Source organism: Nerophis ophidion, linkage group LG19 (genome assembly GCF_033978795.1).
Source record: "Nerophis ophidion isolate RoL-2023_Sa linkage group LG19, RoL_Noph_v1.0, whole genome shotgun sequence".
NCBI classification, from domain to species: domain Eukaryota; kingdom Metazoa; phylum Chordata; class Actinopteri; order Syngnathiformes; family Syngnathidae; genus Nerophis; species Nerophis ophidion.
Genome location: NC_084629.1, coordinates 5,657,004 through 5,675,292, shown reverse-complemented (window position 1 = coordinate 5,675,292; position 18,289 = coordinate 5,657,004). Strand labels below are relative to the sequence as shown.

The following is an 18,289-nucleotide window of genomic DNA, read 5'->3' as shown; positions in this document are numbered from 1 at the left end:
ACAACATGCAAACTCCACACAGAAATGTATTATGCGAAAAAAAGGAATACTATCTAGTGAAATATTCTAATGCTGCTTGAGCCTATCAGTGGCCACAATACTGAAAAGTTTACGCTGATTGGTTTGGTCTCATCTTGTGGCCAATACCACTGTAGTATCGATATTTATAGTTCATAGTCCATGTTCCATCCATCCATCCATCCATCTTCTTCCCGCTTATCCGAGGTCGGGTCGCGGGGGCAGCAGCCTAAGCAGGGGAAGCCCCAGACTTCCCTCTCCCCAGCCACTTCGTCTAGCTCTTCCCCGGGGGATCCCGAGGCGTTCCCAAGGCCAGCCGGGAGACATAGTCTTCCCAACGTGTCCTGGGTCTTCCCCGTGGCCTCCTACCGGTTGGACGTGCCCTAAACACCTTCCCCTAGGGAGGCGTTCGGGCTGGCATCCTGACCAGATGCCCGAAACACCTCATCTGGCTCCTCTCGATGTGAAGGAGCAGCGGCTTTACTTTGAGTTCCTCCCGGATGGCAGAGCCGCTTCTCACCCACTATCTCTAAGGGAGAGCCCCGCCACCGCGCGGAGGAAACTCATTTCGGCCGCTTGTACCCGAGATCTTATCCTTTCGGTCATGACCCAAAGCTCATGACCATAGGTGAGGATGGGGAACGTAGATCGATCGGTAAATTGAGAGCTTTGCCTTCCGGCTCAGCTCCTTCGTCACCACAACGGATCAATACAACGTCCGCATTACTGAAGACGCCGCACCGATCGCCTGTCGATCTCACGATCCACTCTTCCCCCCACTCGTGAACAAGACTCCTAGGTACTTGAACTCCTCCACTTTGGGGCAGGGTCTCCTCCCCAACCCGGAGATGGCACTCCACCCTTTTCCGGGAGAGAACCATGCACTCGGATTTGGAGGTGCTGATTCTCATTCCGGTCGCTTCACACTCGGCTGTCCATGTTTATGCTTAAAAATGCTTAATTCAGGCCAGTAATACGCATAATATGCATTAAAAGATGATGCCGCTAACTTCACAATGCGGCTGTACCAAAAACATAGAAAGTACAAACAAAAATGGTAAAGTTGGTTGATTTTTCCTTGCCCTTATGTGGGCCTACCCGAGGATGTTGTAGTGGTTTGTGTTGTGGTTTGTGCAGCCCTTTGAGACACTAGTGATTTAGGGCTATATAAGTAAACATTGATTGATTGATTGATCTTGTGGCCAAACCACTGTAGTATTGATATTTTTAGTTCATTGTCCATGATTGCGCTTAAAAATGCTTAATTCAGGCCAGCAATACGCACAATATGCATTTCAAAAATCTGCAGGAGAGCAAAGCCCCTTACTTCAAATTGCGAATGCACCGAAATCATGGGCAGTACAAACAAAAATGGTAAAGTGTTAAATGTTGGCGGCATAGTTCGGTTGGTAGAGTGGCCGTGCCAGCAACTTGAGAGTTGCAGGTTCAATTCCCGCTTGTGCCATCTTAGTTACTGCCGTTGTGTCCTTGGGCAAGACACTTTACTCACCTGCTCCCAGTGCCACCCACACTGGTTTAAAATGTAACTCAGATATTGGGTGTCACTATGTAAAGCGCTTTGAGTCACTTGAGAAAAGCGCTATATAATATATAATTCACTAATTCACATATGTTAAACCAGCAGAAAAAAAACGTCAGTGATCTTTTAATATTTGCTATTGCAAAGTTGTCCATCTTTAACAGGTTTAAAATTAAAGTTAAAGTACCAATGATTGTCACACGCATACTAGATGTGGCGAATTATTCTCTGCATTTGACCCATCACCCTTGATCACTCCCTGGGAGGTGAGGGGAGCAGTGGGCAGCAGCGGTGCTGCGCCTGGGAATCATTTATGGTGATTTAACCCCCCAATTCCAACCCTTAAGTTTAGTACCATAACCCGCCAAGACACTTTGCAAATCGCCCTTCCTATAATTTTTTACCTTCATGAATACGCTTTTATATTCTTAACATTGGGAATAATAAAAAAATAAAAAAAGTTAAGTACCCTTTTGTGTTAATATTCAGGTCACCATCATCCCACCCTTTGGTGAAGACTCTCAATTATCCAGAAAACAGAGAGTTGAACTCAGGACAACTGGCCCCTGAGATGTAATATTCACTACTTGCCTTGAGGGAGTTCAATGCAATGTGGTAACCGAGTGCACACGGTGTATCTATTGTACGTTTATCATGAATGTAAAATGTTCTTGTATTTAACATAAACCTGCCCTCAAGGGACTAAAGGGTGGAAAATAACCATTGGCTATAATCTTACAAATTACATGAAAATGTTGAAGTATGCACAATACCCGTCTTTCTTAAATACATACCGTATTTTTCGGACTATACATCGCAGTTTTTTTTTTTAGTTTGGTCAGGGGCAACGACTTTTACTCAGGAGTGACTTATGTGTGAAATTATTACCACATTACTGTAAAATATCAACCCCCCTCCCTTGTGGAGGGGGTCTGGTCCGATGACCATCGGATGAAGTACTGGCTGTCCAGAGTCGAGACCCAGGATGGACCGCTCGTCGGGACCCACGATGGACCGCTCGCCTGTGTATCGGTTGGGGACAATCTCTACGCTGCTGATCCGCCTCCGCTTGGGATGGTTTCCTGTGGACGGGACTCTCGCTGCTGTCTTGGATCCGCTTTGAACTGAACTCTGTGTTGAGCCACTATGGATTGAACTTTCACAGTATCATGTTAGACCCGCTCGACATCCATTGCTTTCGGTCCCTAGAGGGGGGGGGGGGGGGGGGGTTGCCCACTTCTGAGGTCCTCTCCAAGGTTTCTCATAGTCAGCATTCTCACTGGCGTCCCACTGGATGTGAATTCTCCCTGCCCACTGGGTGTGAGTTTTCCTTGCCCTTTTGTGGGTTCTTCCGAGGATGTCGTAGTCGTAATGGTTTGTACAGTCCTTTGAGACATTTGTGATTTGGGGCTATATAAATAAACATTGATTGATTGATTGATTGAATATTATTTAGCTCATTCATGTAAGAGACTAGACGTATAAGATTTCATGGGATTTAGCGATTAGGAGTGACAGATTGTTTGGTAAACGTATAGCATGTTCTATATGTTATAGTTATTTGAATGATTCTTACCATAATATGTTACGTTAACATACCAAGCACCTTCTCAGTTGGTTATTTATGCGTCATATAACGTACACTTATTCAGCCTGGTGTTCACTATTCTTTATTTGTTTTAAATTGCCTTTCAAATCCCTAAGGTGTTGGGTTTTATCAAATACATTTCCCCCAAAAATGCGACTTATACTCCAGTGCGACTTATATATGTTTTTTCCCCTTCTTTATTATGCGTTTTCGGCGGGTGCGACTTGTACTCCGGAGCGACTTATACTCCTAAAAATATGGTACATATACAACAGCTATATAGTGTTTTCCTTCTTTTCTACTTTAAAATAAAAGTATTTGCACCAGAGTAGAATCTTTTTTACTGGTTTCCACCAGCTTATCATACAAACCCCGTTTCCATATAAGTTGGGAAATTGTGTCAGATGTAAATATAAACGGAATACAATGATTTGCAAATCCTTTTCAACACATATTCAATTGAATGCACTACAAAGACAAGATATTTGATGTTCAAACTCATAAACTTTTTTTTTTTTTGCAAATAATAATTAACTTAGAATTTCATGGCTGCAACACGTGCCGAAGTAGTTGGGAAAGGGCATGTTCACCACTGTGTTACATCACCTTTTCTTTTAACAACACTCAAAAAATGTTTGGGAACTGAGGAAACTAATTGTTGAAGCTTTGAAAGTGGAATTCTTTCTCATTCTTGTTTTATATAGAGCTTCCGTCGTTCAACAGTCCGGGGTCTCCGCTGTTGTATTTTACGCTTCATAATGCGCCACACATTTTCGATGGGTGACAGGTCTGGACTGCAGGCGGGCCAGGAAAGTACCCGCACTCTTTTACACGAAACCCCGCTGTTGTAACACGTGGCTTGGCATTGTCTTGCTGAAATAAGCAGGGGCGTCCATGATAACGTTGCTTGGATGATAACATATGTTGCTCCAAAACCTGTATGGACCATTCAGCATTAATGGTTACCCATGCCTTGGGCGCTAATACACCCCCATACTATCACAGATGCTGGCTTTTGAACTTTGCGCCTATAACAATCCGGATGGTTATTTTCCTCTTTGTTCCGGAGGACACCACGTCCACAGTTTCCGCATATAATTTGAAATGTGGACTGGTCAGACCACAGAACACTTTTCCACTTTGCATCAGTCCATCTTAGATGAGCTCGGGCCCAGCAAAGTCAGAGGCGTTCCTTGGTGTTGTTGATAAATGGCTTTCGCTTTGCATAGTAGAGTTTTAACTTGCACTTACAGATGTAGCAACCAACTGTAGTTACTGACAGTGGTTTTATGAAGTGTTCCTGAGTCCATGTGGTGATATCCTTTACACACTGATGTCGGTTTTTTGATGCAGTACCGCCTGAGGGGTCAAAGGTCTTACGTGCAGTGATTTCTCCAGATTCTCTGAACCTTTAGATGATTTTAGGACCGTAAATGGTAAAATCCCTAAATTCCTTCCAATAGCTCGTTGAGAAATGTTGTTCTAAAACCGTTTGACAATTTGCTTACAATGTGGTGACCCTCGCCCCATCCTTGTTTGTGAATTACTTAGCATTTCATGGAAGCTGCTTTTATACCCAATCATGGCGCCCACCTGTTCCCAATTAGCCTGCACACCTGTAGGATGTTCCAAATAAGTGTTTGATGAGCATTTCTCAAATGTATCAGTATTTATTGCGACCTTTCCCAACTTGTTTGTCACGTGTTGCTGGCATCAAATTCTAAAGTTAATGATTATTTGCAAAAAAAAAAATGTTTATCAGTTTGAACATCAAATATGTTGTCTTTGTAGCATATTCAACTGAATATGGGTAGAAAAGGATTTGCAAATCATTGTATTCCGTTTATATTTACATCTAACACAATTTCCCAACTCATATGGAAACGGGGCTTGTACAATGCAGTTTGTTTTAGGCCACTATTCAGAAATAAGTGGAGTATAATTTTTTTTGTTTTTGTTTATTATAGACATGCATGTCTATAATACTCACCCTGCCATTGCTGATGACTGCCCCCTGTCCGCCACTCAGTTTTAGGACGTCCCGGCAGAAGAGTTGCTGACTGCGGACAAAATTCACTTCAAGAGTGTTGAACTTCTTCTCAAAGACATCTGTATCCATGCCCTAAGTGGAAAAAAAAAAGGTTTGCTGAGGATACTGGATATAATGAACTAAGGTTATACTGTAGAAGCCAATAGACTAGCTGAATGACTTTTTCCCCTATTACAAAAACAAAATTGGAGCAATTCACATAGCTGGGGAATGATAAATGAATGACAAGGAGGCAAACATTACTTGGCTATTCACAATGGCCTTGATGCCTCGCATCGACACGGTTGTCAGATATTTCAACCAAACCGACCGAGCTGTCGGCCCTCGCCTGTGCGAGATGAATCAATTTGTAATTAATAAAGCCAACTTTTAATTAAACCTCTGCCGTTTTTGTCTGTAACAAATTAGGCGTAGGAGTGGGAGGTGTTTGTGGAGTCAGGTTATTAGTTTCTACAACATTTCTCTCCTCAGGAGAACAGGTAAATACCAATAATGTCAGCACATTCCAGTCAGCAAGACTGTCTGGCAGCCAATAATAAACTTGTATCCCCTGACTCCAGGTCTCAACTCACACAGCCACAGCCTCCTTGCTCCTTTCACTGCTATTTCCAGCCCACCCCCTATTGTTTAAACTAGGTATAATTGAAGGGGAGTTTTATGTTGGGTCTCGAGTGTAAACTGTTCTAGAAGATTAGCTCCTGAAGGGATATTCAAACTCGGCTGTCACTTGAATTGTTATCGTGCACACACTGCTGGAGAAAAATACTACTTTCAGACAACAAGAGTGACTGTGGAAAAACAATACAGCACAAGACCGAAGAAAGTATTCAGCTGCTCATCAACTGCTATACATCAGGATATGCGCCACTGTTTTTAAAAATGCCGACCCACCCGACGGATCAAGTGGAACTGAGAGTGAGTTGGCTTCTTGCCTCGACATCCACAGGCTGTGGAGCATCACACACTCTCTAAGTGTATTCTGAGAGCTGATGTTCACAAGGGGAACGAGAAGATGGCCTCATCAATCACCATTTAGTCAGACAGAGCACCTAAATCAAGAAAGCAGTGTCGGACGAATCTCTGCAAGAGGCCACGTTCAACCTTTGTTATCTTCTTCTTTGCTTGTCATTTATGCCTAAAATGCTCTTGTTCATTTCCCCCCTACTTGTGGGTCACAAAACACACACAATTTACTGACGCTGACTGATTGTGTGCTACAAATGTATTTCCTGAGGTTCCTCCCTCTGCGGCAGAGAATCAGATTTTTGAATAGGAAATATTTCCTGCGGTAGACAGAATGTTTTCCAACTTCTAACAGCCTTCGGGAGAGTATATTAAATTTCACATTAAGTAATGCTAGAGTTGGAGTGAAAATGAAAGTCAATTCCACAATATGATGCTATAACGCTACAGTAGAACATGGCATGTTCTGACTAAACAACAAAGTTTAGTGAAACATGGGGGGGAATGGGCATGGGTGACTGGGCTCAAAATTTGGTGGACAGCCTTTGCTCTAAAAATGGGTCTCAAACTGGCGGCCCGTGAGACAATATTTTGTGGCCCTCACCTTAATATGAAAGTTTAATGTTAGAGCGGTCCCCACATTTAATAAGAATGGCACTTTACAGTGTTGTGTGTGGTGCTGAACCAAACTACCAATCAGGGTTGGGTATATGGCACTTGGGGCGGGACATCGACCAGGCTTGACGCAAGCAGAGACACATTTCTCAATTAGTGAAAGTCACAGCAGGGTTGCCATGGAGAGTGTTGCTCTTTGCCTTGTTGGCTGACTCGTTTCTATTGGGAGCCCAAGGTTATTTTATATAAATGTGTAACAGCCATAAAAGAGAGGACCTAATAAGTGCCTTGAGAAGGGTCTCAGTCTGCACTGCAAAAACTGAAATCAAAGTAAGATTAAATATCTCAAATAAAGTTGATATTAGCTTATTTTCTGTCTGATAAGATAATTCTTCTCACTAAGCAGATTTTATGTTAGAGTGTTTTACTTGTTTTAAGGGTTTTGGTTTGAAATTATCTCAGTAAGATATTACAGCTTGTAGCTGAGATTTGATGACCTATATTGAGTAAAACATGCTTGACATTAAAATATCAACTGATGCAAAGCTGTGTCATTAACACCCACAAGTATAAAACTACTGTTTTAAAGTCATAATTTCTTACTTCAAGCATATCATTTTGTCAAGATAATGGCACTAGCGTTTACTTATTTAAGAATATTTTTCAACACAGTAAAAAGGTCTATTTTTTTCCACCAAGAAAAGTGCACTTGTTATTAGTGAGAATATATTTATTGAAGGTATTTTGGGGTTTCATAGAGGTTAGCTAATTTTACTTGTTTTGGAAAGTTTTGGAAAGTCTTCACAAGCCAAATGTTCTTGTTCAATTGGCAGATCATTTTGCTTATTTCAAGTAAAATACCCCCCTTTTTTTTCTTGTTTTTGAACACTGACTTTTTGCAGAACCAGGCCAGACACTACAAAGTTCTACAGGAGCTTAATTTAAGAATATTTCTCAACATATTGAGCAAAAAGGTCTATTTTTCTACCAAGAAAAGTGCACTTGTTATTAGTGAGAATATACATTTTTTAAGGTATTTTTGGGTTCATTGAGGTTAGCTAATTTTACTTGTTTTGGAAAGTCTTCGCAAGCCAAATTTTCTTGTTCTATTGGCAGATCATTTTGCTTATTTCAAGTAAAACACCCATATTTTTTTTTTCTTGTTTTTGAACACTGACTTTTTGCAGTGTAGGGACTGAAAGTACTGACATCCTACAGAACCAGGTCAGACACTACAAAGTTCTACAGGAGCTTAATTTAAGAATATTTCTGAACATATTGAGTAAAAAGGTCTATTTTTTTTTTCTACCAAGAAAAGTGCACTTGTTATTAGTGAGAATATACTTATTTTAAGGTACTTTTGGGTTCATTGAGGTTAGCTAATTTTACTTGTTTTGGAAAGTCTTCACAAGCCAAATTTCTTGTTCTATTGGCAGATCATTTTGCTTATTTCAAGTAAAATACCCCTTTTTTTTCCTTGTTTTTGAACACTGACTTTGCAGTGTAGGGACTGAGAATACTGACATCCTACAGAACCAGGTCAGACACTACAAAGTTCTACAGGAGCTTAATTTAATAATATTTCTCAACATATTGAGCAAAAAGGTCTATTTTTTTTTCTACCAAGAAAAGTGCACTTGTTATTAGTGAGAATATACTTATTTTAAGGTATTTTTGGGTTCATTGAGGTTAGCTAATTTTACTTGTTTTGGAAAGTCTTCGCAAGCGAAATTTTCTTGTTCTATTGGCAGATCATTTTGCTTATTTCAACTAAAACACCCCTATTTTTTTTTCTTGTTTTTGAACACTGACTTTTTGCAGTGTAGGGACTGAAAGTACTGACATCCGACAGAACCAGGCCAGACACTACAAAGTTCTACAGGAGCTTATTTAAGAATATCTCTCAACATATTGAGCAAAAAGGTATATTTTTTTTCTACCAAGAAAAGTGCACTGGTTATTAGTGAGAATATACCTTTTTTAAGGTATTTTTGGGTTCATTGAGGTTAGCTAATTTTACTTGTTTTGGAAAGTCTTGGCAAGCCAAATTTCTTGTTCTATTGGCAGATCATATTGCTTATTTCAAGTAAAACACCCCTATTTTTTTTTTCTTGTTTTTGAACACTGACTTTTTGCAGTGTAGGGACTGAAAGTACTGACATCCTACAGAACCAGGTCAGACACTACAAAGTTCTACAGGAGCTTAATTTAAGAATATTTCTGAACATATTGAGTAAAAAGGTCTATTTTTTTTTCTACCAAGAAAAGTGCACTTGTTATTAGTGAGAATATACTTATTTTAAGGTACTTTTGGGTTCATTGAGGTTAGCTAATTTTACTTGTTTTGGAAAGTCTTCACAAGCCAAATTTCTTGTTCTATTGGCAGATCATTTTGCTTATTTCAAGTAAAATACCCCTTTTTTTTCCTTGTTTTTGAACACTGACTTTGCAGTGTAGGGACTGAGAATACTGACATCCTACAGAACCAGGTCAGACACTACAAAGTTCTACAGGAGCTTAATTTAATAATATTTCTCAACATATTGAGCAAAAAGGTCTATTTTTTTTTCTACCAAGAAAAGTGCACTTGTTATTAGTGAGAATATACTTATTTTAAGGTATTTTTGGGTTCATTGAGGTTAGCTAATTTTACTTGTTTTGGAAAGTCTTCGCAAGCGAAATTTTCTTGTTCTATTGGCAGATCATTTTGCTTATTTCAACTAAAACACCCCTATTTTTTTTTCTTGTTTTTGAACACTGACTTTTTGCAGTGTAGGGACTGAAAGTACTGACATCCGACAGAACCAGGCCAGACACTACAAAGTTCTACAGGAGCTTATTTAAGAATATCTCTCAACATATTGAGCAAAAAGGTATATTTTTTTTCTACCAAGAAAAGTGCACTGGTTATTAGTGAGAATATACCTTTTTTAAGGTATTTTTGGGTTCATTGAGGTTAGCTAATTTTACTTGTTTTGGAAAGTCTTGGCAAGCCAAATTTCTTGTTCTATTGGCAGATCATATTGCTTATTTCAAGTAAAACACCCCTATTTTTTTTTCTTGTTTTTGAACGCTGACTTGTTGCACTGTAGGGACTGAAAGTACTGACATCCTACAGAACCAGGTCAGACACTACAAAGTTCTACAGGAGCTTAATTTAATAATATTTCTCAACATATTGAGCAAAAAGGTATATTTTTTTTCTACCTAGAAAAGTGCACTTGTTATTAGTGAGAATATACCTTTTTTAAGGTATTTTGGGGTTCATTGAGGTTAGCTAATTTTACTTGTTTTGGAAAGTCTTCACAAGCCAAATGTTTTTGTTCTATTGGCAGATCATTTTGCTTATTTCAAGTAAAACACCCCTATTTTTTTTTCTTGTTTTTGAACACTGACTTTTGGCATTGTAGGGACTGAAAATACTGACATCCTACAGAACCAGGTCAGACACTACAAAGTTCTACAGGAGCTTATTTAAGAATATCTCTCAACATATTGAGCAAAAAGGTATATTTTTTTTCTACCAAGAAAAGTGCACTTGTTATTAGTGAGAATATACCTTTTTAAGGTATTTTTGGGTTCATTGAGGTTAGCTAATTTTACTTGTTTCTGAAAGTCTTCGCAAGACAAATTTTCTCGTTCTATTGGCAGATCATTTTGCTTATTTCAACTAAAACACCCCTATTTTTTTTTCTTGTTTTTGAACACTGACTTTTTGCATTGTAGGGACTGAAAGTACTGACATCCTACAGAACCAGGTCAGACACTACAAAGTTCTACAGGAGCTTAATTTAAGAATATTTCTCAACATATTGAGCAAAAAGGTCTATTTTTTTCTACCAAGAAAAGTGCACTTGTGATTAGTGAGAATATACTTATTTTAAGGTATTTTTGGGTTCATTGAGGTTAGCTAATTTTACTTGTTTTGGAAAGTCTTCAAAAGCCAAATTTTCTTGTTCTATTGGCAGATCATTTTGCTTATTTCAACTAAAACACCCCTATTTTTTTTCTTGTTTTTGAACACTGACTTTTTGCATTGTAGGGACTGAAAGTACTGACATCCTACAGAACCAGGCCAGACACTACAAAGTTCTACAGGAGCTTAATTTAAGAATATTTCTCAACATATTGAGTAAAAAGGTCTATTTTTTTTTCTACCAAGAAAAGTGCACTTGTTATTAGTGAGAATATATTTGTTTTAAGGTATTTTTGGGTTCATTGAGGTTAGCTAATTTTACTTGTTATGGAAAGTCTTGACAAGCCAAATGTTCTTCTTCTATTGGCAGATCATTTTGCTTATTTCAAGTAAAATACCCCTATTTTTTTTTTTTTCTTGTTTTTGAACACTGACTTCTTGCATTGTAGGGACTGAAAATACTGACATCCTACAGAACCAGGTCAGACACTGCAAAGTTCTACAGGAGCTTAATTTAATAATATTTCTCAACATATTGAGCAAAAAGGTATATTTTTTTCCTACCAAGAAAAGTGCACTTGTGATTAGTGAGAATACACCTTTTTTAAGGTATTTTTGGGTTCATTGAGGTTAGCTAATTTTACTTGTTTTGGAAAGTCTTCACAAGCCAAATTTTCTTGTTCTATTGGCAGATCATTTTGCTTATTTCAAGTAAAACACCCCTATTTTTTTCTTTCTTTCTTGTTTTTGAATACTGACTTTTGGCATTGTAGGGACTGAAAGTACTGACATCCTACCGAACCAGGTCAGACACTACAAAGTTCTACAGGAGCTTAATTTAAGAATATTTCTCAACATATTGAGCAAAAAGGTCTATATTTTTCTACTAAGAAAAGTACACTTGTTATTAGTGAGAATATACTTATTTTAAGGTATTTTTGGGTTCATTGAGGTTAGCTAATTTTACTTGTTCTGGAAAGTCTTCACAAGCCAAATGTTCTTGTTCTATTGGCAGATCATATTGGTTATTTCAAGTAAAATACCCCTTTTTTTTCTTGTTTTTGAACACTGACTTTTTGCAGTGTAGGGACTGAGAATACTGACATCCTACAGAACCAGGTCAGACACTACAAAGTTCTACAGGAGCTTAATTTAATAATATTTCTCAACATATTGAGCAAAAAGGGCTATTTTTTTCTACCAAGAAAAGTGCACTTGTTATTAGTGAGAATATACCTTTTTTAAGGTATTTTTGGGTTCATCGAGGTTAGCTAATTTTACTTGTTTTGGAAAGTCTTCACAAGCCAAATGTTCTTGTTCTATTGGCAGATAATTGTGCTGATTTCAAATAAAATACCCCTATTTTTTTTTTTCTTGTTTTTGAACACTGACTTTTTGCAGTGTGCAAATCACAAGTTTGTACCCCAGTGTTCTATGTATGCTCACAAGGTTAAAATGTCAATGTAAGGTTTACAGCCTTATAGTGGTCCGAGTTCCTCTATACAATGAGCACTGTAATTGTTTTTTAGGCATTTGCTGCAGGAATGTTTGTTTCCCAAGTGTTGAACTGAACTCATGGGCCAGTATTGTGTCTGCCACTTGAATAAGAATGTTTTAGGGGCTGGACATACTGTGGTTTGCTATTTGTTCTATTGAGAGTGACATGTTTACAGGTAGTGCTACCTATATTTTGTTGGCCTCTGATTAGTGTAATTTATTCAAATTTTGTTATTCTCAGGATATTGAAACGATCACAATTGTCCTGTTCGGTTGTCTTACACTAGAAGACGATTTGCCTTTCATCTGAACAGGCTTTATCAGCGTATGCTCACAGACGTTTAGACCGGACAACTCTATTATAGAGCCTGGTGCCGATCTATTTATGCTGAATATGCCACGGCAAAAAGGGTTTCTCTCAAAACAGCTTTAAAATACTTCTTGGGCATGCCCAATTTGGAACTGGCACCAGGCTCTCAGACTAGAGATGTCCTATCTGTATATCTATAGGTCTGTGAGCATGAACTGGTGAAGCCTGTTCAGAAAAGAGGTGCAATTTTTTCTAAGACAACCTGAACAGTCCAGTTGTGATCAATAAAATGCCCTGACAAAATTTACTTTGCTTGTTTGGGCCAATTACACATACAACTTGTTAGCCTTCAGTATGACGTCGCACTATTTACTGAGGTGACGCAGCAAAGATCTACACTTGCTGCGATAGAAACACGAGTCCGTTCAGAATATACCGATTCAAACAAAACTGTGTCCACGTAAAATGTTACACGATGTTAAAAACTGCACTGCTAAAATTGAAAGAAATAGCTGTGTAGTTTGTAAAAGCCAGGAATTGCAGAGTGCAGTCACAGTCAAGTGTGAACGTGTGAGGGAAAAAGCACTGAAGCTGCCAGTCAAATCCATGCGGAAAGGGATGGGGAAGAAAAAAAGTTTGCCTGGCATCGGTTTACTACACTAGGTCCATCAGTGAGCTGTTTTCTTTCAGACAAGTGAGACACAGTTCTGTCGCAGCTGCTGCAATAACGTGATATTATTTCAAGGTTTGTATGGCACACCTGAGTGCCTTCAAATACCTGCGATGACACCTAACTGCTCAAATGGGTGCCTTTTTTCAAAACACTCCTATGTGAGTCCCTTCTTTAATATTGCTGGTCAAAACAGAAAAACCAAGTGGCTTTTGGTACGCTGGGTTAAAAATTTAATGAAGGTTAATACTTTTCAATCGGAACTGCAGTGCCAGCACCGTTTGCCTGAAACGGGGAATAGATGCAAACACCTGCTCCCTCTAATGTGTCCTTTACCTGCAGCAGCAAGTCCTTCATCTTGGTCCCCTGCTGGAGGAGTTGGTTACTTTGCTCCCTCAGAAGTTTTCGCACAAACTCGGCTGCAACTTTATTCTTCTGCGTGAGGAGAGAAGCCCAGATTGCCCTGTACAGAACCGTCTTATCTTCGCTGGGCCTTCCACTGGGATTATCTATCACCCCCACACGCACTCCAGGGCTGGTTCTCTGCTTGTGCGCGCGCACACACACACACACACACACACAAACACGCACGGAAACGCACACACACACACACACACACACACACACACACACACACACACACACACACACAGACACACGGTGCAGGGATGTAACACGCAAATATCACACTTTTTTATTTCAAGCACAGGTGTCAATGAGGAAGCACACTGGAGAAAGAAGTGTTGATTGGTTGAAAGAAATGTTTTTTTTCCTGACACACGAAAAAATGTTTGATGCCTCTATTACACATCATTTCACTCCTTGTAGATAATTGGTTTGCAAAGAAATCAGCTTCAGAACACTAAAAGTCAATAATATTTTCTTTATATACTTTCTCGAATATAAGATGACCCCTCGCTTTCAAGACAGGTTTTTGAAAATACATTCACTGTATTAAGATAAAATCAAAGAATATTTTTAAATAAATATATAATATTTCCTATTGTTTTATTGACCAGCATTACATAAAAAATAAAATCTTAATTCCTCCCATATTTGCTTACTTGCTAAAAATCTTTGAGACTGTCTTGTCGGCTCTCTTGGTTGCTTTGTTGGTTCTGCGCCTGTCTCTGGCCATGCTCCCCCCACCCCAGCAGACGATGGCATGGAACAACGCAGTGGCCACCACATGTTTCTTTTACATTTTATTCATAACTGTATGTAGAAGTGGCTGGTTGCATCAGCTCTATACTTTTAATGTCTGTAATGTCCTTTGTGTTCTTTGATGTGTGATGTTTCCCTCTTACACACATATAAGAGGAATGTGTGCTATGGCTATGAGTTGTTTTTTCCCTTGGCCTCAGTCTGGACCCCCTCTCCAGGGGGCCAGGCTTAGACCGATTTTTTTTCATTTTATTTTATTGTTGTTGTTGTTTTTTCCTCCCATTCCGCCCCACTTGTTTACCTGTGTCGCACCTATTTTTGTAAGGGGTGCCGGAAGTTGGCAGACCCGTCAGCGATCCTGTTCTGTCTCCCTGTAATGTTTGTCTGCTCTTCAATGGGATTGTGCTGAAAATTTTAATTTACCGTCTGGGAGTAATAAATTATGTCTGAGACACTTTCACCCAGCGGGTCTCTGTGACGTAGGACAATCGTGAGTGACAGGAAGAAAAGCTCTGACTATGAATAGAACTATCTTAAGGTTGAATTGTATTTATATAAACTACATTGGGGGAAATGATTAGTAGTTTTTTTATGGTGAGTATACTGTACGATATGTAAAGGGGCTGTTTGCAACATTTACACGGATGTCTAGCAGGCGCTAACTTTCCAGTTATGTCCCCCCCTCTTTCGGCTTTTAGGACGCAATGACATAACTAACATGCACATTAGCTTTGGGTGTTGTTGGCTAATGATACATACTTGGATGGTTAGCATTGTGAAGTGAAGTGAAGTGAATTATTATTATATAGCGCTTTTTCTCTAGTGACTCAAAGCGCTTTACATACTGAAACCCAATATCTAAGTTACATTTAAACCAGTGTGGGTAGCACTGGGAGCAGGTGGGTAAAGTGTCTTGCCCAAGGACACAAAGGCAGTGACTACGATGGCGGAGGCGGGGATCGAACCTGCAACCCTGAAGTTGCTGGCACGGCCACTCTACCAACCGAGCAATACCGCCCCAAATATCAAAACCAATATGTCTCTTAAACCATGTAAGGGAGGCAGTAGCCAATGTTGTTCTTGTTATATGTTTAGCCTTGAAAAATGTAACTGTGAGGAAGTTGCAAACCGCCCCTTTAATATACTTACTATTGTCAAGTATAAAGGGACAAGCGGTAGAAAATGGATGAATGGATGAATAGGTGATTATGTACTATATTGTTGATTAAGGATCAGATTTTTTGACCGACGAGGCAGAATAATATTGCACTAAGCTTTTGCTTCTTTTTGGACACAAACCATGTTTATTTGGGTTTTTTTCTTTAAATATTACAATTGTGTTTTTTCAGATGAAAATATTGTATCATTTATGTTTTTTTATTAATTTTGTAGATAGTTTGTTGAGTTCGAAATAAAATAAAATGACTGGTCTGCATATATACAGTAAATACATGACCCACTGAATATAAGAAATCACATTGTTTTAAACTTTTATAGTTATTATTCCATGCATGAGAAATAATGTTAATTTGGCAAAAATTAATGCTCAAATGATACAATTATCGTTGTTAAACAGTATAATGCAATATAAGCGGTTCATAGGAACCTACACCACAACTGCCAAGTCTGTTGTCTTCAGTTCAGCTACATTTAGTCACCAACGTAATGAGGTATAAACAGATTGATGGCAAAATGTTAAGTAAGATTGTTCTTATATGCCATAACTAATAGAATGGAAGAGATTATGAAAGTGTCAATGTTACTCACCAAATGTTTGAGAGCACCAAGCAACACTTTTCTTCCGGATGCTTTCTCAAAATCTCCTACAATCCACATGGTAACAGCACTCATCCCATCCTCATCTGGGATAAATGGAAAGGAACTTAATTGGATCGTATGAAGCATAACACACATAAATAACATAACATCAATGCACAATGATTTTTGTTTTTTATTTTCTATCTGGAAGGACTCTTAGTAAAATGACAACACTTATTTTTTTGGAGTAAAAAAATCAAAAAGACAAGTTGACTTAAATCAACCCTCAAAATCAGTGGTTCTCAACCTTTTTTCAGTAATGTACCCCCTGTGAACATTTTTTTTTTAATTCAAGTACCCCCTAATCAGAGCAAAGCCTTTTTGGTTGAAAAAAAGAGATAAAGAAGTAAAATACAGCACTATGTCATCAGTTTCTGATTTATTAAATTGTATAACAGTGCAAAATATTGCTCATTTGTAGTGGTCTTTCTTGACCTATTTGGAAAAAAATATATAAAAATAACTAAAAACTTGTTGAAAAATAAACAAGTGATTCAATTATAAATAATGATTTATACACAAAGAAGTAATCATCAACTTAAAGTGCCCTCTTTGGGGATTGTAATAGAGATCCATCTGGATTCATGAACTTAATTCTAAACATTTCTTCACAAAAAAAGAAATCTTTAACATCAATATTTATGGAACATGTCCACAAAAAATCCAGCTGTCAACACTGAATATTGCATTGTTGCATTTCTTTTCACAGTTTATGAACTTACATTCATATTTTGTTGAAGTATAATTCAATAAATATATTTATAAAGGATTTTTTAATTGATGCTATTTTTAGAATATTTAAAAAAAATCTCACGTACCCCTTGGCATAACTTCAAGTACCCCCAGGGGTACGCGTACCCCCATTTGAGAACCACTGCTCTAAATATAAAGCTAAGTGAAGGAAAAGTAAAACGATTTTTCACCATTATTTGTAAAGTATTTCATTCTCTTCGCTATCACAGCGGTCTTGTCTTTGGAGTCCAAGAATGAAAACATAGTTGTGTCATCCCAGTCATCGACAACTACAAGTAGAAAAAAAAAAAACTTTATTAAAATGACAAACATGACATTAATGGTTTGATGATTAAACACTTTTGGAGGCAGTCAGGTCACCTGGTGTGGCAGTGAAGTCCAGGTACTTCCGGTCCGTATTTAGAATAAGTGGATTCATTCTGAGTACGACATTAGCCTGCTCCATTAAGTAGTCCACCACATATGTCCCCTCCGTCAGCTCACCCTGTAGGACAATAGTTACTACAATATAAATAATCACAAAACATTGGTACCTCAATTTAAGGTTGCCTCAACTTAAGAGTGCTTTGAGATAAGAGCTGTATTGTTACGCTTTAAATTGCAAGCAAATATTGGAGTTACAAGCATCCCCATCATCACAGTAAACCATCTGGACTTATTCGCTAGCATTAGCTGAGAGCTAGAGATAGACATACAGCTACTTTGTTTTTACAACCATGCAAAGGAAAAGAGTGAAAGTGAACGACAATGCTGAGAAAAAGAAGTAGATTATATTGGCTCAAATAATAATGGAAAAAAAAATAAAATAAAAAACCTGACCAAAGCATTTTGGGCGTATAACTGCTGGTCTGCACCTACTGAAGCAGAATGAATCCAAAGCCAGCCACGGATGTTAAAATAATATCTAAAGAACGGATATGTACCCATGAAAATATGGAAAATATGGATGGTGTGTTAAACGGAGAAGCAGCTGGAAAGAGATACTGTAGAAGTCCACTCTCCAAGGGTAATGCTGTATATTATTATTAAATTACTTCATAAAACTACTGTAGTTATTAGTAATATATTGTTTTGTGTTTATCACTATATATAAATATGTATATATATATATATATATATATATATATATATATATATATATATATATATATATATATATATATATATATATACATACATCTATACACACAGTATGTATATATATCCATCCATCCATCTTCTTCCGCTTATCCGAGGTCGGGTCGCGGGGGCAACAACCTAAGCAGGGAAACCCAGACTTCCCTCTCCCCAGCCACTTCGTCTAGCTCTTCCCGGGGGATCCCGAGGCGTTCCCAGGCCAGCCGGGAGACATAGTCTTCCCGACGTGTCCTGGGTCTTCCCCGTGGCC

General features: G+C 38.4%; 1 protein-coding gene across 4 annotated transcripts in view; it reads right to left on the bottom strand.

Moving 5' to 3' along the window:
* uggt2 (UDP-glucose glycoprotein glucosyltransferase 2) overlaps nucleotides 1–18,289 on the bottom strand; it is a 192,296-nt gene that overhangs the window by 103,646 nt on the left and 70,361 nt on the right. For all 4 annotated transcript variants that reach the window (XM_061879044.1, XM_061879043.1, XM_061879045.1 and 1 more), the window contains exons 19-23: nucleotides 17,263–17,386; nucleotides 17,073–17,171; nucleotides 16,099–16,193; nucleotides 13,504–13,710; nucleotides 5,137–5,268 (exon numbers count right to left, since the gene is read on the bottom strand). In XM_061879044.1, coding sequence (XP_061735028.1) covers nucleotides 5,137–5,268; nucleotides 13,504–13,710; nucleotides 16,099–16,193; nucleotides 17,073–17,171; nucleotides 17,263–17,386 — 657 coding nt within the window. The remainder of the gene's footprint in view (nucleotides 1–5,136; nucleotides 5,269–13,503; nucleotides 13,711–16,098; nucleotides 16,194–17,072; nucleotides 17,172–17,262; nucleotides 17,387–18,289) is intronic.